This window comes from Glycine max, chromosome 18, assembly GCF_000004515.6.
Source record: "Glycine max cultivar Williams 82 chromosome 18, Glycine_max_v4.0, whole genome shotgun sequence".
NCBI lineage: Eukaryota > Viridiplantae > Streptophyta > Magnoliopsida > Fabales > Fabaceae > Glycine > Glycine max.
In genome coordinates this window covers 8,896,165-8,917,931 of record NC_038254.2, presented here as the reverse complement: position 1 = coordinate 8,917,931, position 21,767 = coordinate 8,896,165, and the positions used below count along the sequence as shown (strand labels likewise).

Genomic DNA, 21,767 nt, shown 5'->3' with positions numbered 1-21,767 from the left:
ATATCATAATATATAGCATGACAATAATAAAAATGCATCTATAATTGTTTTTTGTACAGTATGAAAAAGTTTTCATATATTTTAATTAGTCTAATAAAAAGCCACGAAATAAATTGCATAATTACATTTACATTAAATTTTAATATTATTTAACAAGTGTGCTAGTAGTGATGAGACTCATATTCTAGTTACAGTTTCTCCTAATGAGAGACCTAGATATCGTAATAGAAAGGGTGATGTCTCTACAAATGTGTTAGCCGCTTGTGGTCCAGATTTAAGATTTATTTATGTGTTACCTGTGTGAGAAGGGTCTCTAGGAGATTCTCGAATATTACGAGATGCATTACATCGTCAAAACAAACTTGAAATTCCAATGGGTAATATTTATCGAAAACAATTTTTTTTGTCTAGTTTAAGCCTATGATTTTTATTTTAAACATTGTAGGTAAGTACTTTCTTGTGGATGCAGAATATACCAATGTTACAGGATTTTTAGCACCATATCGAGGGACTATACATCATCTCAATGAGTGGATTGGAGACACCCCTCAAAGTTACAAGGAGTTATTTAATCTTCGTCATGCAAGTGCCTTAAATGCAATAGAGAGGTCATTTGGGATCTTGGAAAAAAAAAGATGGAGTATATTAAGAACTCCTTCATTTTTTGATATAAAGACACAAATAAGAATTATCAATGCTTGTTTTGTGTTACACAATTTCATAAGAGACGAACAACAAACTGATCAACTTTTAGAAGTTCAAGACTTAGCATTCTTATATGTTGTTGATGAAGAGTTAGTCCATCAATCAAGGGAAGGAGTTCAAAATAATGTCATAGATGATATCACAACTATTCAAACTACCAAGGAATGAAAGATTTCAAGATACATTAGTTATGGATATGTTTGCTAACTATCAAGTTAGAAGAAATTTTGCTTAGGGATAGTTCTTTTTTAACTGTAATGTGCTATTGCAGGCAAACTTTATGTGTTTTGTTACTATTACACTTTGCTATTGAAGATAGACTTTTATTACTTTGCTATTGCATAAAAACTTTGCTTGGAATATTTTCTATGATTGTGCAGTGGACTAATCAAATGAATAAAGTAGGTTCTATCTAATATTTGTTATGTGCAGGTTAAATAAGTAACATTAACTTCAATGGAGTCATGTAATGAAATGACGGGCAAAAGAAAAGTTTTAGAAAAAAATAATGAGAAAACAAGAAGTTATTTTACATTGGAGATGGAACGTGTATTGACTGATGTCTTGAGAGATAAAAGAAATTAATTGTTAAATATTGTCTAGCACTAAATTTATTTTGAATATTTAACTATTTAAAAATGATTAATATTTATTTTTATTCAATATTAAAATTTTAATTTTTAAATAAATATTTAAAAATGAAAATTTGAATTTCATTGAAATTAAATTACTTTGTCCAAACAAAAAAATTAAAACATAAGAAATTAAATTGTTTTATCCAAATAAAATATTTACAAAATGAAAAGAATTTAAATCAAGACAATTAAAATGTTATGTATTTAAATTTTTTTAAAATTTAAATCCTGCCTGCAAACACAAGGTAATTGTATTATATTATTTCCCACAGGAAATCAACTTTGTTACTCTCTCTATTGTGGTGGACCTGGAGATGGCATAACCAAGCTATGCAGGCAGAGACAGATTGGCATATTTCCTTTGTTTGCAGGATGATTTCCATCTCTGAAGCTGAGTTTAAAGTCTTTGCTAATCAGGATCGAGACATGGAGTGGTAGCAGCCCCCTACTACTGTTTTAGAAGCTTTGCTTCATGATTCTGTTTTTGTTGTCTAGTTGATTTGCCCTTCACCAAAAAAAAACTATTAAGGACAAAAAAACATCACTTTTTTTAGTTAACTTTTTTAGGGACAACATTGTTTGTTCTGATCCTGTTTATATCAAGGAATATTATAAACAACAATGTTTGGGCATTCTGGTTTATGTTTTTATTTTAGAATTCACAATATTCAATATTTCTTATATGTGAAATCCCAAATGGAGGATGGAGTCATGTTGAATGTTGAAGATGTATTGGTAATGGTCGGCGATGTAGCTTCAGCCTTAATTCAGGACATGGGAGAGAGTAGACAGAATTGAGTGGAAGGAGAGAGAAGAGAAATAATAAGGTTTTTTTTTTTTTAAATAGACATTAAATTACTATAACATCCCCGAAATAAATGTACTAATATAAAAGAAATAACTGACTTTATGGTCCAATTTTTTTTATTGGTGGTTAATGTTCTCATATTGAAAAAAGAGTCTGAGTGCGTTAACAAGTCCCTATGTAAAAAATATTTGTTTTTATATTTATATAAGTAACATATTAATAAAAATAAATGCTAGACTAATACTCAAGTCTAGTTTTTTTGTACATATAGATATTAATGATAGTTCTCTTGAGGACTTTATAATACTCAATAAGAATCACAAAATTACTATTTAAGTCAATACGTGTAATTTAATGTGATGATGTAAAAAGACATTTCCTTAGGTTATTCAAATGTAATTTAGTGGAAATTATGTTTGAGTCACACCTTAAATATACAAATTACAATGGTTGTGTAACCCATATAGTTCCCTAAGTTATTAAGGTGAGATGAAATTTTGAAAGGTTTATAAATATTTTATAAAAAGCATTTCTTAGAAAGAAAAAAAAAAGTTTTATACAACTCCAAATTAGTTGTAACTTGTAAGGATAAGGGCCAAAAGCTCGCATTGGCCAAATGAGAAAGGGACCATTACCCTTAGACCAAGGGCAAAGTTAACATTTTTCAATAAGAAAAAAATGTAGATAAACTATTCGGACCAATGTGGTATATATATAAGAGGTCAAGAAATTCCTTCGATAATGAAAATGGGTATAACCATTTGGAGTAGTGATACCCATCTTTACAACCTGCCCATATACCCATTCGAGCTGATCCAAAATGCACTTTTTTTCTTGGTTTTTTTGGTATTGGATTAGGTTGGATTCACTTATTTACCTTTATTCTTAGCATACTTAGATATCTCTTCTACAAAATTTAATTATAATATAACATATTTTTTTATTATATTAATATATATATATATATATATATATATATATATATATATATATATATATAAATTAAAGATTGCTTAAAAAATAAAAAATAAATATTATTGTACGACTTTATTTATAGTTTTTTTATTTATTAGTTTGATTGTATTAAAGTAATTAATTAACACTTACATGTTATTAATTCGAGCAAAATTAGGTTTACATTTCTTAAGCAGAATTTCATATTTGAGTTTTTCTGGATGAATGTTGAGAAAATTATTTTGAATATAATTGATTTTGCAAAATTAATTTTAGTTAAAATTGATTTTAAAATGATATGATTTATATTTAAATGTTTTTATTATAAAAGTGAGTTAAGAATAAAACTCAACATAAATTTTTTTATCTAACACAAAAGATATCAAAAGGTTCTTCAACTTAAAATCAACTATAGATGCTTCTCCAATATGAAACTAAACATATGAAAATTTATGTAAAATCAATTATGAACTTGAAATCAATTCTCTAATGTGTAACCAATACACACATAGTTGAGATGAAAAATGTCATTTAAAAATTATCAGTTAAATTTTCTAATGAAAACCATTTGCCAACAAGATCAGTGAATATTTCTAGCACCTCCAACAAAAAAATAATTACCACAATAGTTGATTTTTACCCTTAGAATGGTTTATTATAATAAAAAAGCCTCCACATCCTTCTTAGTACATTCTTTTTCTTCTACTTATGTTTTGACTGTTGGAGAATCTTTTATTTTGGAAACCCAAAATTAAACCCTTCCTATGAAATTCCTATATCATTAATCTAATCTTCATTTAGATCACAAAAGAAATTAAACGCTTAAATGTGAATTAACTGGCACAAACTTATTATAATTTAACTTTATTTAAATTATAATCTTAGGCTTAAATTTTAAATATATAATTGTTTTAAATATTTTTGAACAAAAAGTTTAGTTACATCACCTTTAATGGATGATACATGTCACCCATATGAAATTAAGACTTAATTATGCTTTTAGTTTCTTAAATTTGAAATTTTATTTTGTTAGTCCTCTGAATAAAAAATTACATTTTTATTCTATCAAATTAAAAAAAATACTATTTTTAAATCTTTCTCTAAATTTAAAAGACTAAAAATATAGTTTTTAAGAAAAAAAATAAAAAATTAAATTCAGAAAACTAAAAATTACAAACTTTCATCTGAGAGAATAAAAATATAAATTTTTTAATTTAAAAGAATAAAAACATAATTAAACCTAAAATAAACATTACTATTTCCAAAGGACTAGACCCCGGAAGTCGAAGGGCAATATCGTCAACAAAGAAACATTACCCGTAAACCCTAACCCCCCAAACTAACTTCTTCAAGAAAAACATCATTTTGCTTCCTTTCTGTCCAAGCAAATTTTCCCTCATTCATTCTCCTCTCCTTTCCCCTTCCTCACAAATCACTTCCCTTCTTCAATACCAAATCAAATTCCTTCTCAATTTGATTCTCTTCGGCCATGTTTGCTTACAGGGTTTTGTCCCGTTCCTCTGCCATCCTTTCTCGAAGCTTCACCCTTTTCTCTGTTTCACGAAATTCCCAACCTTTCTCCACCACCCTGTCCAATAACTTCCATTCCCTCCTTCACCCATCTCCCAACAAGGTAACCGCACTTCGAAAACGTGATCAAAATTTGGTTTTTCGGTATTTTTAGTAGTGGGGGGGTTTATCTAGGGTTTTAGGGTTTATTGAAAACTCTACAGTTTTGGCATTTTTTATGCCATGTGTGAGTTTAGTTTATTCTGTTATGATTTTTTTCTATGAATTATTCTGTCGATTTTAGAATTTCTCCACTTTCCCCTTACGATTCTGTGTTGAGCAAATTTAGTGTTAGATAGAAATTCTCGTTAAGTCTATGTGTGTTTTGTTATGTTCTAGCTGATTCCGGTTCAAACCAATTTTCTGAATTCATCATTGACTTCGAGATTCGGGTTTTCTTCAACGGCCTCGCATGAGCATGCAAGTGAAGAAGCAAAGGTATCTGATCAGTCTGAACAAGCTGAAGCTGCGGATCAAACCAAAGAATCAGGTTCTATTTCGGAATCTCAGCCTCAACTTTGATTGGTTAAAGATAAAGATTAAAAGTTTGTTAATGAACTGTGTTTGATGATTCAGATGTAGAGAGTGAATGTGATCTGTCCAGGGATGATTTGATAAAGCTTGTTGCTGAGAAGGAACAACTTTTGAAGTTGAAGCACAAGGAGATTGAGAAAATGCAGGATAAAGTTCTGCGAACTTATGCAGAGATGGAGAATGTCATGGATAGGACAAGACGTGAAGCAGAGAATTCGAAAAAATTTGCTATACAGGTCTGAGTTTTGGCCTTTGTCTAATTCTTATTTTGTGATTCAGCCCTCTTGCCCTTGTCATGTGCTTTTCGGTTTTGTGCTGAGTGGTTTCAATTTTCTAATTTGATGTAGAATTTTGCAAAGAGTTTACTAGACGTTGCTGATAATTTGGGAAGAGCTTCCTCAGTTGTAAAGGACAACTTTTCAAAAATTGAATCTCCTGAGGAGTCTTCTGAAGCAGCACAACTCCTGAAAACACTTCTAGAAGGTGTTGAAATGACAGAGAAACAACTTGCAGAGGTACGTTGTTCTACTATGTGCTATGGCTGTTTAGTTTCTATACAGCAATAGTCAAAGCTAATATAGTGTCTTTTCTCAGTGTCATTTATGTGGTTGTGTTTCTAATGTGTATGCCTACTTTACCTCTTGTTGTAATATTCCACTTTTATGAGTTTCTGGGTAAATGATAGGTAACAGTTGTTTTTGAGAAAGAGGGTTGGGGGGTTGATTTGCCCAGAATAGGAGATGAATTTTGGCTCCTACTGGTGGTTGTCTGGCCTTCAGGGTGTTGTCACACTTTCTAGGATTAAGATTGGTTTTGATGGTTTGAATTGTTCATAATATCTGCACGGAAAGTAACCTTAGTTGTAGAGAAAATTGAAGAAAACATAGTAGAAGATAATAGAAGAAAACTAGGGAATCACATGTAGGGTTTGATTGCGCATTCATCTTCAAGAAGATACAAATTTTCCGTGAATTGTAATAACTTAATAGGTGGATTATTCTGTTTAAGAAAAAGCAATTTCCATTACTTATCCTACAAGCATTACAATTAAAATCCTATTGTTATAGTCCCATGTATTTAAATCATAATAGAAACTTGGAGGCAAATTAAAGAACACATTAAAACCCAACATAAGCCCAAGTCCAACAAACCAATACAAGAAAAGGAATGCATAGTAAGCTAATACCCAAGTAACAACATTAATCTAGTAAGATGTCAAGGGGGTCTAGCTCAGCTGGTTGAGCAGGGTGCGTGAGTTAGTTATTGTAAACCCTCTGACACTGCCTTCCATTCCCACTTATCAAAAAAAATCTAATAAGATTGATGAAATTTTAACATCAACCCCATAACAATAGGTCCATGTTTAGGAGAGTAGAGTGGGGTTCATAATGGAGTGAAGTGAGACTGAGAAGCATTTTATAATGCTTGCAACATTGCTTGATTTAATGTGCTTTTAGAGAAAGTTCAAGTGTGTAATCTTGTTCGTTTGGTTGACAACTGCTGCTTATAGGTACTCAAAAAGTTTGGTGTGGAAAAATTTGATCCTACAAATGAGCCATTTGATCCACACATGCACAATGCCATCTTCCAAATCCCTGATGCTTCGAAGGCCCCTGGCACTGTTGGAGTTGTTCTGAAGGTATTCTACATACTTGTTTGTTCACTTTGTTGTACTACTATCATTTTTTCCTTTCGATGTCAACATTTGCTTTGTCCTTCAAATTTGTGTGTTGTGTTTGGAAAATATTTTCAAACACAATTTGCAATTTATGAGTCTAGGTTGATGTGTTTTACTCTTTATGAAGATCTTTTTGTTCATTATATCACCCATGCTGATTATTTCCATTGATGATCAATAGATTATCAAAGTGCTTTTACTTTCTCCATTCTTTTTGTAAGAGGGTTTGTTATTTTTATGATGGAATATATGCGGTCTTGTTCTTGGTTTTGGTTGATGGTTCTTCATAAACTCCTCAACAATGACCCCATTTGCCATTTCATTCTGTTCCCTTTCCTTTCCATCCCTTACCATCAATAACAAGGTTTAGAGATTGATTGAGAGCATGGATTAATCACAATACTATGGTCATATTTGCAGGCAGGATATAAGCTCTATGATCGTGTTCTTCGTCCGGCAGAAGTTGGTGTAACTCAAGAAGTGGAGGATAACAAAGCAGCTGAGTGATGATGATGGTATGAAGAAATGCCTGAGCAGTGGTGGGTTCTTAGTGGATATCATTCAATGTCTTTTTGCAATATGCTTCTCCTCAACATTAGTTTTGCTGGATGGACTGTATTTTGTCCTGCACGGAACGGACTATTCTTTTCTCCTATTATTCGGAGTTTTCTTTTTTCTTTTCTTTTTCTTTTTAATAAAAAAATTACCATATAGTATGAGCTTTATTCCTTGGGATTTTGGTCATTATAGTAACATCTTTTGTAGTGGGACCTCTACATACCCGCACTCAATTCAGAAGATCTAGTCTCTTTGTTTTTGAAATCATAATTTCGTATGCCTAATGGAGAAATTGCCTAGACTCAGTAAGATTTGAAGATAGTCTTGAGAGGATGTAGCCATCCACCCTGCCCTCTTTTATTTATTTATTTATTTATTTATTTTTCCTTTTTTGCTTTAAATTTTGTATGGTTTTCTACATATAATTGCATTTAATGAATTTAATTAGAATAGTTGGACTGTCTAAATATTTTATTTTACTGTCATCGAATCATAGATTGTTGTGTATAATAAGAGTTAATTTTTGTAGTGATTATCTTAGAAGTCATAATTGACTGGCTGATGTAAAAAAAAATTGTATTGACGATATAATAATAAAATAATAATAATAATAATAATAATAATTATTATTATTATTATTATTATAATAATAATAATAATAATAATAATTATTATTATTATTATTATTATTATTATTATTATTGATTTGTGCTTTTGCATTATTTTGGATTCATCGAGTTTGCTTGAATGGAATTATTGAAAAGTTAGGTAAAGGAATTTTATTTCTTCTGATGTACTATAGCAAAAATTTGTTACTCGTCTTAATATGTTTAATTACCGTAATTATAGTTGTTGAGAGAATTTATTTCATGAGAGAATTTACGTTTGCGTCAAAGATGTAAATATTATTGTTGGTTTTAGTGTATTTAAGAATATTTAGTTTAAATGGTCTCAATCTGTAGAACAAAGGAGTATCTTGAACTAATATTGAGGTACAGATAGCAATTGTCAAACATGGCAAGAGAATGATTTTTTTTTAATATATTCTAAATCACATGAACTAGTATTGTAGGCAAAACTTTTTCTAAGTAAACATGGCTACATATTCAAGATTGAAACTTAAAATTTCTAGTCAGAGACCCCACATTAGTTAAACTACATGCTCAGTGGTGGTAGAGAGAAAATGGGTTAAAGTTACCAGCTAAAGTGAAAAATAGTTTTATTTCTTTAAATGTGAAAAATGGTCGTAAAACATAAGCTTATATTCTAAATCCAATCGCTTTAAATCTCAATGGTAACAAAAAAAATACTTTAAACCCCGTGAATAGTGTATTTGGTTAAAATAAGGTAAATTTGAAATCGCAAAAATCTTGATGCTAAGCTATTGAAAGTTATAAGGACTAAAACCAAGTCCAAAGAATAGGGGCCAAATTTATATTTTACCCTGACAGGAAACATCTGGTCTTGGATTTATTGAAGGAAAAAAGATTCACTACAGGAATAGCAACATAAGCGGTTTCTCATATCCCCACTCTTTCAGCAAAGGGTTTCTTCATTCATCCTTCAGGTACTTTTCAAGGATCAGAGTTAAAATTTAACTTCAGTAATCTACATTAATGTTTAATGCAAACTTCTATCATATGAATTACAGAAGTAAAACTCCAATTCTAATTGGAAAACAACATTAAAAACATTCAAGAATTGCACCTTCATTTTCTCCTCCATACTTATCGATTTCCGAAACCTACAATGCACCACAATTAAGGGAAGACAGCACTCGGGTGATGAAATGAAACATTCAAGCATTCAGATTTTGGGAGCATATTGAGCTTTTATATTTAAAAATATATACTCAGCTCCTTAGTAGCATCACATCATGCATATGTTCCATCACAAAATACAACTGATTATCCTATGCTGATCAAAACTAGTTACTTATCATTCCTATAGGCAGCACTAGTTAAGTGCTAACTATACACAAGATTATGGCTAACTACATTATAAGTCAATATAGAATGGTAAGATGTACGGTGATAACAGGTAATATATACTAGCTTAGTATTTCTTGAATGAACACTTCACTGCCTAACAGCTTGATTTCCTACTTACAGATACCAAGTTCATGGACCACCCATTACATACTATTTTCCAATTGAGAATCACTGTTCTGGCTGTTTCCACCGGTGTTGCTTTGGAAGTCTGAACCAAGATCTAAATTACCAATGTTTGAATCCTGCAACATCATTTATATTAGACCAATGTTAACAATTATCATAATGTTGTATCCAACGGGAATAACAATAACAAAAGCCTTATTCTTTTAAGTGGGGCTGCTAAATAGATCCCCAATGCATCATGTATTCATGTATACTATCAAAATCAAGTCATTATCGTTAAGGATCTAACATTAACAACAACAATAATAAAAGCCTTATCCTACTAGATGAAGTTGGCTACATGGATCACACGGTGTCATACAACTCGGTTAAATACCAAATCTTCAAAGATAAGTTTGTGCTGTCGATGGCAATGCTCTCAGTTACCTAAAACAACCCTCCTCTTTTATATGATATTGGGACCATCTATTTAATACAACTAGGCAAAGTGTATAGTGTTGCACCTGAACAGACAAAATGATTTTGGAAACCCCTAGGGACAAATGATAGCAGTCTTTACATGGCATTATGGTATATTGCATGCACACGTGATAGTTCCGGAATTTTAACCTAAGGTTTGAGTGTGCGCGCCAATAATTGTAAGCAAAGGATATCTAAGGGCAGTCTGATACAAGTGAGGAAAAGATAAATTTGAAGCACATCAAATCCTATGTCAACTTTGAAAGTCTGAAAATTGAAACCAGAAAAATGTTCAAAAGCATCAAAAACAGGAATGGAGAATTCTGTTACTTTACCTTGGTTTCCTCCAACATTTCATTCATGTTCAGTTTTCCCTGCATCTCATGAGTCACATTTGTCTTCCTAGCAGCCAATTGGTCAGTCTCAATTGTGGGTTCATGTTCAGCCTTCACAACATTCATCTTTTTCTGTTCTTCTAGGACAACAACCTGCATCATGAAATTGACCAACCCTCACTCATGATGAAAAGGACTCATTTGACTGAAAATGTGATGCACAAAAAGTAATGCACAAACAGGTTTACTTTGTCAATTTTTTCTTGATTAAGACTTACTAGACTTGTGTGTGGCAGTTCCTTCCCAAACTTCAACTAAAGAAACCTATAGTCATAACAAAGATCCATCCACACACCAACCCAAACACAAAATTATGACATTACCTGTTTCTACCAACAAGAAAAGATAACAATTTTAATCCTCATTGGAACCACAATCTCCACCCAAATAAGGACTAAACAACCTTGTAAACATAATTATATCAACCTTTATAAACATATATCCACTTTTCCTTCCATATCATTTTCTTATTTATCTGTTATTTTCCCATCATATCACTCATCATATCTATCACCTTTTCTCTTTACCTTTTCATTCTTCCACACCAATACACCCCATTCTTGGGTGAACGTTTACATTTATCAATAAAATACTAGGGAGGAACAACACTGGCCCACTGTCTGGTATTGAGGAAGGAAAACGAGGAACAAGGGGAAATTTTTAAAATTTAAATTTATGAGAAAATATAAGAAAAGAGAATTTTGAATTTTTACTTCTATGCAACTTTGATCTTTAACCAAACCAAATGACACTGTGATCCATACAGTCAACCTCATCTAGTGAGATAAGGCTTAGGCTTTGTTATTGTTGTTATTGTACTTCTAAAAGTTAACTATTTTTTTTTAAAGCCTCTTTGCATATGCAAGGGTAAGGCTGCGTACAACATTCCTCCCTCATACCTTCGCATAGCGAAGAGTCTCTGGGCAATGGGATACGAAGTTTTTTATTTTCTCTTCAACCAAATAAAATAAATAAATCATCATTAATCTGTGTTTCTTCACTCTCTTCCACACATACAAGTACCCAAACTAAAAACTTAGACAAACCATCTTTCTAACAACCCCAAATCTCAATTCATGCCACATGCAAACAAACAACCCAACCCAACACACCCACCTATTAACACAGCACAGGAACAAAAATCAAAACTTTTCACCACAAAACAAAATCCCAGTTAAATATTTCTCCAAAAAAACAAAAGGGTAAACAAAAAAAATGCAAAGTCATAGAAAGAGATACATACAGGGGTGTAACGGAACTTTCTTCGGGGAGGCTCGTCGGAGACGGCTCCGGCGGCGTCGTCGACGGTGGCGGGAGTCCAACGGCGAAGGAGGAGGCGAGAGGAAGCGCTGCTGGTGGTGGTGGAGTTGTTAGTGTGAGAGTGAGAGCTGTTGTTGGGTAAGGAAGAGGGGGTGACGTGGACCCACTTCTTCTTCCACTTTCTGACGGGGCCGCTGAACACGGTGGGGGCGCCGTAGCGGGAGGAGGCGCGGCTGAGTCTCGAACCCACCGCCTCCATTTTCCGGCGGTGGCGCAGGAAGAGGGTTTTGAATGCTGAGTTTGTGTGAGTTTGACACCGACGAAGAAGTGGCAGAGTGACGAGTGACAAGTGAGTGACTTTCTTTCTTTCTTTTTGAAGAGAGAGATGATGAAATAGGGATTGGTGTTATGAAGATTATTGATGATGTCATCATAAATTTGTTCTAGCTAAGGATTAGAAATCGATTAAATGATTATTTTGTTCCTCACATATTACTGAATAAAAGAATAAAAATATTAATTTAGCTTTTCAATGTGTAAAAAATATAATAATTATATCTTATTTATAATTTAATGATAATTAGTTTCTTAATTTTACAATTAAATATTAAATTAGTTTTAAAAAATATAATTTAATGTGAGATCGATTTTTAAATATTAAAATTTAATATTAAAATAATCTAACAAACTTAAAAAAATGACAAAATTATTGTACTTTTACAAATTTATCGACTATATTAGTATTTTTGTTGTTTCGGTGAAAAAAGTGTTACTGATTTACATATTTAGGATCAAAATTGTCCATTTATTCAATAAATTAATAATTTATTAATCAAATAAAAAATAGTGTTTATTTATTTATTTAGTGTATAATTTAAAATAAATCAACCAATAAAAATATTGGTAGCTAAGAGTTTTAAAATGATTATTAAAAAGTCAAAAAATCATTATACATGTTGTTTTTTAATTGAATGAAAGAGTACAAATAATTTATAATATATAGACTATTTAATTATACAAATTAATATAATTTATAATATATAGACTATTTATAATATAATATTGAAAATAAATAACATGCACTCATAATATAAAATTTATATAATCATCTAAAAATAAATTATCATTATAAAAATATTAATTTTATAAAGTTTATTTTAAAAATTATATTTAGGATATTTTTAATTAATTGATAATATAAAAATGTTAAATGTAAGATTTGTATTTTTTTTGTGTTTTACTTTTTAACTTTTAATTATCTTTTGAGAAAATTAGTTATGTACTAGATAGTGTTTGATATAGGAAAAAAAACTCTAGTATTTTTTAACCAACTTATTTTTATGAAAATTATTTTTAAAATTATAAAAATATATATTTAATTATAATTTTTTAGAATATATAAAAAAAGAATATATAGTATTTTACATTATCATTTTATCACAAACAATCATATATGATAAATTTGTGAATTTTTATAAACCTTTTTAAAAGTTATATCATGATTTAGGTTTAAATGATAAAAAAATAATTTTACAATATACTAATTATTATTCCCAAAAAAAAGTAATTATTATGTGATTATATTAACGTCATGTTATATGATGGAGGAAAACGGTAGTATGGTACCAATTCACCATGGTCCACGGATGTAATGAATGTTTTTTTATTGGTTGATTATTGAGTTTAAGAATCCGTGCAAAATAGAGAATGTGGCTGAAACGACACCACAAGTCCACAACATTCACACAAGATTTTTGTTCAAATTTTTCATAATTTTCTTATGATTTTTTTAAATTCTATTTTTATTGATACATTTAATTAATTAAATAAATAATATTAAATACTTTACATCTTTTGGGAAATTATATTATTTATTTAATACACTAAAACAATGTCATGTGTTAAAAAAAGAATTAACGGCTAATTTTTTTTTATTAATATATTCTTTATCTAATAAAAAATAAAATATTAATATAATATTTTGGATCAAATTAAAAAAATGATATTGTATATTAATAACATAATACACTGGTGTATATATATATATATATATACCAACAAATTTGTCTATAAGTAGAATGTATCGTATTATTAACGTAGATGTAATATGCTTATATTAATAATTTAATTTGTTAGGTAAAGTTTATATTAATAAAAAAGTATAAAATTAATATTTTATTTATTAGTATATGACCCTTTTAATAGTGATGTTTTAAATAAGGAAAAGAATATCAGAAAATTTGTTACCGGAAATTGTCTATGATTAAATTGATGAAAATAATTTATCCCAAAATAATTATTATTTTAAATTTTTAATATAATATTAATTTTTTCATTTATATTTTTTATATATTAATGATGAATTATAAAATTTAAAAATAAATTAATCATGATATAAGATTAATTTAATAAAATAATTCTTTTTTCATCAATTTGTTATTCTTTATTAATATGTATAAAATTATTTTGCAGCAGATGCAACATTCCTTTGTATATACACACAGAAAGAGGGGAAGAGAGACACTTAGATATTCATTTAAATTAAATTTTTTTTTCTCAAAAAGTATTTCTTTAACATTTTGCTTTCAGAAAACTTTATTTGATGCTTCCTGATATTTTAGGTTCATAGATATTTTTTCTCAAAAAGTATTTCTTTGACTTCGATCAACATCGAGAGTCCTTTGTTGCCCCGGAATCCCATAGCAAGATCCAACTGTATTTGAATCCAGTACCAAAATAAAAACCGTAAGGCCGATTTTTTCTTTAGAGTGAATGTATGCGTGGTTATTTTCCTCCAATTTATTATTTAAGTTTGATTTGTTCTTTTATTTTTATTATTTTGTTTCATTTTGTCTTTTAGTTTTTAAAATTGGATCAATATGATTATTTTGTTTAAATTAAATTGTGGTGTAACAAATGTGTATTTTCTAGTGGTTTAAAATCATTTATTAGCGGGTTTAAACCTTGTTAACATCGTTGACTTAATTTAGACGGTATAAACAAACAAAATCGTTTTTAAAAAATTAGAGGACCAAATTGAACACACAAAAAAACCTTGAAGACTAAATTGAATATAAAAAATAAATTTAAAAACTAAAAAATTAATTTAACCTAGTTTTTGATCCCTAAGCATTAGAGACATCTACTAGATGAGATTTATAATAGTTCACATGCTTTATTCAACCAATTATTGAGCTAGACCTTATTGATAATGTATATGTAGTTTTACAAAATAATGAGTAAATTTCTCAAAAAAGAAAGGCAAAATTGTAAATTTGGTCTCCTAATTTATCTCCAGTTTCGGATTTGGTCTCCTAGTAATTTGATTCATGAATTGGGTCCTCCTATTTTATAAAATCGTGTAATGTTGGTCCCTCGGGCCACAATTGGACGTTGACCGTTACAAAGGAATGTTGATTGTCACGTGTCACGTTCTTATTGGATGATGACTGTTATGTGTCATGTTTTGATTGTTCAATGAAAACAACAATGCATTTCATCTTTCATGGAGTTGACATTCAATCACAACATGACACGTGACAGTCATCATCCAATAAGAACATGACATGTGGCAGTCAACGTCACTTGCTAACGGTTAACGTCCAATTGTGACCTGTGGGACCAACATTGCACGATTTTACAAAATAAGAGGACCCAATTCGTGAATTAAATTACTAAGGAACCAAATCCAAAACTAGAGATAAACTGGGGGACCAAAAATGCAATTTTGCCAAAAAGAAATCATATGTTCTCATTGAATTACTCCACACATATATGTGTTTAACTTGTAAAAATGTGCACATTGTCAACCAATACAAAATAGTTTAGATATGACTTTTAAAATAATTATAAAAGTCAACAAATTTATTATATATAATAATTGTTGTAGAATCTATCTATCCATATACTAAGTGTAAAGACAAATATCACAAAAAAGAGGGTTAAATTGTGATTTTAGCAATTTTTAAAACCTTTTTGCAATCAAATAAAGTTTTTCATGTAAAGAATAAAATTTATAAAACAAATAACAAATCTTATGAAAAATACACTCCAGACGATGAAAAACAAACATGTAAAGCATAAGATATTTTCAAAAGGCATAAAAATAAATTTAGACCCTGGGTCAATTGAAACTAGAAAGAAAGCAAGAAAAATATTAGATACAAAAAGTTATACTCGTTTGTCTTGATCATTGAGACTACGTTCACTTATTGACAAAATATCAAGTTTCACTAACTTCTCACAAGTTAAAAGTATCGTGTGTCACGACCATTTCTAACTCTACAAGTCAAGCTCTACCCCAAGCTTAATTAACACCCAATATTATTTTTCCTATCAAATCACTACTGGTTCTAAACAAATCATAATAAATTTAAGGTTGGAGTTTTCTTAGAGACTATATCTAGAATCATTTTACAAACAAATATACAATCGGCACTTAGTCTTTTTCTCTCAATATGTTCAAGGTGTTCTGAGAGCTTTATCTAACTTTACAAGAATATACAAAAAGCTTTTTGCAAAAAGAATAATGAATGTTTTTCACGCAAGATTAATTCTTAGTCTTCAAAGCTTTCGGTTTATATAGGTCTCATCCTCAAGTGTGCGTTGTCTCACGACGGATAAATTTCTTCACTTGATCTTCGTTTGATGAATGTGACCATTGGGGGTATTTAATGCATGTCTTTTCCTCATGCAGAGAGCCCATTCTTCAATGCTTGTGTGTTGAGTACTGCATCAGGTAGTAACTTCCTTTGATAAGAGTAGGTCCTATGCATCAAAGCTCTTCTTTTGATGGTGATTGAGAAATTTTAGACTTTGACTTTATTCATTCTTCACGGGATTCGACAAATCTTAAGAAAATGTTTCTGCAAAAGAAATCTCAGACACAAAATATTAAATGATATTTTAAATGTTGTATCAAATCATGACTCTATTTACTTATCATCTGAAACATCAAACACATATTTCTTAAGATATGTTCATATAAAACATTAGACACCTATTTTGCATAATGAGTCACTTTTAATCTTTGTATTTGTTTACATTTAATCAAAATAATTAAGGATTCTCATTCGTCTTATGACATAAATGTTTGTTGTCTTAACACTAAGAATACTTGGTTATAGTGAGAGAAAAAATTCAAATATAAATCATATTGTGCACCATGAAAATTATAAGTTCATTGATAATAATAAATGTTCTTCTTTTTAAGAATAGAAAAACTATAAATTTAGACCGTAGAACCATATTGTATAGGCAAAATTAAAAATTAATTCATAATCATATATATTTTAAAAAGTCAACTACATATATCTTTTTAACTTGCTCTGAAATAGTGTCTCAAGTTAACTTAGATCTTTCACATAACTCTAGCTAGATTGATAACCTTGGAAGCGAGAAACATGAAGCTTGACAAGGGGACAAGCGTGGTATGTGTGACACCTAAGGCATGCCACGAAGATCGCATAACTATAACTGTCTAGCTAACTTTCATGCCTAAATTCAAGTGTATAAATAGCTAAGAAGCACGGACGCGGCTCATCACCGGCGTGTCCCGCGTCAGACTCGCACCAGACACGCATGTGGGTACGACTCCGGTGCGACGCGGTGTCCATCGCCTCCGCCGTCACCGAACACGGTTGAACAGTAAGACACGCGCGGTTGGATGCGGCCCACCACGTAGACACGCGCGTCGCGGCCCATTAAGCCTTAGGTTTTTTTTATTATTTATTTAAAAATGCTTACCAAAAGAATAGCTCTTCTGCGTCTTCTCCTTGTTGTTCCTGCAAGCGCCTCCATTGCTGCACAGTGCCGCGTCCGTTTCCTTCCCCGCGCAGGTAGGCCCTTGCTTCCTATTTTTTCTCTGGTTTTTTCTCACTGCCTCTGGTTTTTCTTGCTGTCTCAGGTTTTTCTTCCGTGTTTAGTGTGGACTATGTGGTTCCACTTTGTTCTTTAAACTTTTTACACATTCTCTCTCTTTCTTGTTGTTATCCATTGGTTATTATCCGCTGGGTGCTAGGTGTTACATGTACCCCACTTCTTTATTTTATTGTAAAAAGCAAGTTTCTCTTTCTTTCTTTTTCTGCTGCTTCTTTATTTTATTGTAAAAAGCAAATTTCAGTAGTTTTTGTGTTCACTTCATCATCAACATAAACTCACACCATATTAATTGATTTTAGGAGACATTTAAATTAATAAAAAAAAATTGATTAAACACTTATTTAATAAAATGAGATTATTGAAATAAAGATAAATTGAGTTTATAAGACGTTCATATCATAAGGCACATTTATAAGCTCAACAAAGCTCTCTAGAAGCTCTACCAAATCAAATGCCCCTATAATTGCATAGGCTTATTCTATTCCTAATTATTCTTTTCTAGATGTCTAAATTATGCTACATATTTTAAGAGCCATGTAAGAGAGAATAAATGAATAGCAGAAAGTTTAAATACTTGTCAATTTTGTGTGCCTTGTTAATCAGGCTGCACAAAATATGATTTATTTGCAAATTTAAGGGTTGCCACCTAAATGACCAAAAACAAGGCTTCAGTGTTGCATGCATCGCTAATGAGTGTATTATGTAACCAGAGTGTGTTGGTCATGTTACTATTCTAGGAAGTTGGAAAATGTGCAGCATTGTGTCAAGAGCTAAAAAATATAAAAAGTAATTTTTTTCTTTATTTTATTGTAAATCTTGTGATAATATTTTTTTGCAGATGCCATTAAAAAATTACCTTTCTTGTAATTTTTTTTTATTTTCTTATTTATTCTTAAAAAAATTATTTGCAAAGTAATTAAAGAAATAACAATATACATACATATTACAGAGGGAAAAATTATAATAGATCACTTTTACATTAACTTTTTTTTGTAAATTCAAATTTTGAATGTTTCAGTTCATAAACATTTCACACATGCTATGAATTTGAATGTTTCTTTGTTTTCCTATTTATTCTTAAAAAAATTATTTGCTAAAAAAGGTATCTAAATTGTTTAAAAAATAAAAAATAAAACAAATAATTTACAAAAACTAAAATTATTTTGAATAGTCCTGTTTTGAATAAAATTAAGCTACAACATGGCCAATAAGACAAGAACAACATTGATTAGAAATTGCTTTTTGTTGTTTGTTTTTTACTTAGAAATTGTTTACATTAATTTTTTATTTTTTTAAATTATTGTAAAGATGAGTGCTTCTAGTCCTAGTCAAGCTAAAGAACAAGATGATGATACCAAACCTTTATGGACCTATGTTACAAAGGTAAAAAGTGTAGCTGGTGGTGGAAATTATGAGATAAAATGTAATATTTGTGATTTTACCTTTAATGGGTCTTACACTAGAGTGAGGGCACACTTGTTGAAGATGACAGGAAAGGGAGTTAGAGTTTGTCAAAAGGTAACAGTTGCCAAACTTATAGATTTGAAGAAGATAGACAATGAGGCTACATTGAGGGTGGAGAGGTAAAAAACAAAATCTGTGTCATTGCCTCCGGTTTCTACTCAACACCAAATGGATACAAACAGTCTTGGTGTTGATCCAAAAAAGAGAAAGGCATCATCTGTAGAAAATGCCTTTAATTTGCAAGCTAGAGAGACACCTGATCATGAAATTGCTAGGATGTTTTACTCTTCAGGGCTGCCTTTTCATTTAGCAAGAAATCCTCATTATAGGAAGGCATTTGCCTATGCTGCCAACAATCAGATCAGTGGTTACCAACCTCCAGGTTATAATAAATTAAGGACAACATTACTTCAAAACGAGAGAAGACATGTGGAGAATTTGTTACAACCAATTAAAAATGCATGGAGCCAGAAGGGTGTGAGCATTGTTAGTGATGGATGGAGTGACCTGCAAAGAAGATCTCTTATTAATTTCATGGTTGTCACGGAGAGTGGACCTATGTTTTTAAAGGCCATTGATTGTTCAAATGAGATCAAAGACAAGGATTTCATTGCCAAACATATGAGGGAGGTAATTATGGAGGTTGGGCACTCAAATGTTGTGCGAATAGTGATGGATAATGCAGCCGTTTGTAAAGTAGCAGGTTTAATAATTGAGGCTGAGTTTCCTTCCATCTATTGGACTTCATGTGTTGTCCATACATTAAATCTTGCTTTGAAGAACATATGTGCAACCAAGAATACAGAAAAAAAAATAATGCTGCTTATGAAGAATGTTCTTGGATCACCCAAATTGCGGATGATGCAATGTTTGTGAAAAACTTTGTCATGAATCACTCTATGAGACTATCAATTTTCAATTCATTCAATTCATTGAAATTGCTATCCATTGCTCCAACAAAATTTGCCTCCATTATTGTAATGCTCAAGAGATTCAAGCAATTGAAGAAAGGACTCCAAGAGATGGTCATTAGTGACCAATGGTCTTCTTATAAGGAAGATGATGTTGCAAAGGCTAAATTTGTGAAAGATACTTTGTTGGATGATAAATGGTGGGATAAGGTTGATTATATTCTTTCTTTCACTAGCCCTATCTATGATGTTCTTAGAAGAACGAATACAGAAGCTTCATCTCTCCATCTAGTATATGAGATGTGGGATTCAATGATTGAAAAGGTGAAGAATGTCATATATCAATATGAGAGAAAGGAGGAGAGTGAAGGATCAACCTTTTATGAGATAGTGCACTCCATATTAATTGACCGTTGGACTAAGAGTAGCACTCCTCTTCATTGTTTAGCTCATTCTTTAAATCCTAGGTAATTGACTCTATACTTTTTTACTTACATTTTTTTTAGAATTACATAAATTTTAATCATGTATATATTTCTTTTTAATTGTAGATATTATAGTCATGAATGGTTAAGTGAAGATTGTAATCGAGTTCCTCCACATCAAGACATGGGACTCACTCGTGAAAGATTAAAATGCTTCAAGAGGTTCTTTCCTGATGTGAATGTAAGGAGGAAAGTGAATATTGAGTTTGCCAACTTCTCGGATGGAAGAGAAGGTTTTGATGATCTTGATTCTTTAAATGATAGAGTTCAAATGGATCCAAAAGCTTGGTGGCTAGTTCATGGCATTAATGCTCCAATACTTCAAAAGATTGCCCTTTAGCTACTTGCGCAACCTTGTTCATCTTCTTGTTGTGAAAGGAATTGGAGTACATATTCATTTATCCATTCTTTAAAGAGAAACAAGATGGCACCATATAGAGCTGAAAATTTAGTATTTGTTCATAGCAACCTACGACTTCTCTCAAGGAATACTCCACAATATCATCAAGAGGAAACTAAAATGTGGGATGTAGTTGGAGATGATTTTGGGTCACTTGATGATTGTGGTATTCTTGAAATTGCTAGTTTGTCTTTAGATAAACCAGAGTTAGAGGGTGTCTTTTTCAATGATGATTGCTAGTTTGTGGAATTCTTGAAGACTTGAAGTTGCTAATTCATCCTCTTGCTTTATAATTTTTTTTTTGTAAAAAAACAAAGCGTACAAATTGTATAATGAGGTCTCTTAGTATTTTTTGTGACTCATTATCATAGGAAAAGTTCTTTTGAGATGATGATGAATATATAAATCTTGATTTTCAATTTAGATCTTTTATGCATATCGCTCATATTTAATTTTATGTAATTTTATTTTATTTAATTATATATGTATATATATATATATATATATATATATATATATATAGCCGTGTCCGTGTCCTACATTTTTAACATTACAGGTGTCCACGTGTCCGTGTCGTGTCCGGTGTCCGTGTCGGTGTCGGTGCTTCATAGATAAATAGATACCCATGTATGAAATCTAGCAAACTCTTATTATTTACCCACTCTTCTCTTCCAAATACTAACTTGAACATTAAAATGCTTACAGGTACTCCATGGCCATCGTGTTCCACCACCTGATATCAAGATTTGAGTTGGATCTCCATCATGAAACCAGATCTTCATCATCTTTACAAACTAGGTTAATGATTTAAATATGGCCTTTAAAAAAAGAAATTTATTTAAATATGACTTGGCTATCTATATTTATTATTTTTATTTTTTCAGAATAACAAAATATTCTCACATGTACATCTGTACTAAAATAAAGATATTGTGTATATATACGACTCAAATAA

At 30.7% G+C, this 21,767-nt stretch overlaps 2 protein-coding genes across 2 annotated transcripts; one reads left to right on the top strand and one right to left on the bottom strand.

Moving 5' to 3' along the window:
* Positions 1–4,480: 4,480 nt before the first annotated feature.
* On the top strand, positions 4,481–7,678 carry LOC100812682 (protein grpE-like). Its single transcript, NM_001254041.2, is given in 6 exon segments — positions 4,481–4,735; positions 5,011–5,161; positions 5,248–5,441; positions 5,553–5,720; positions 6,716–6,844; positions 7,304–7,678. Coding segments are annotated over 6 exon segments (873 nt in total). The 5' UTR covers positions 4,481–4,591; the 3' UTR covers positions 7,391–7,678.
* A 1,574-nt stretch (positions 7,679–9,252) lies between these two features.
* Positions 9,253–12,058, bottom strand: LOC100808914 (uncharacterized). Its single transcript, XM_003551718.5, has 3 exons — positions 11,656–12,058; positions 10,353–10,505; positions 9,253–9,674 (listed from the first exon to the last, which is right to left on the bottom strand). Exons 1-3 carry the CDS (start codon positions 11,929–11,931, stop codon positions 9,576–9,578), a joined length of 528 nt encoding a protein of 175 aa, XP_003551766.1. The 5' UTR covers positions 11,932–12,058; the 3' UTR covers positions 9,253–9,575.
* Positions 12,059–21,767: the final 9,709 nt, after the last annotated feature.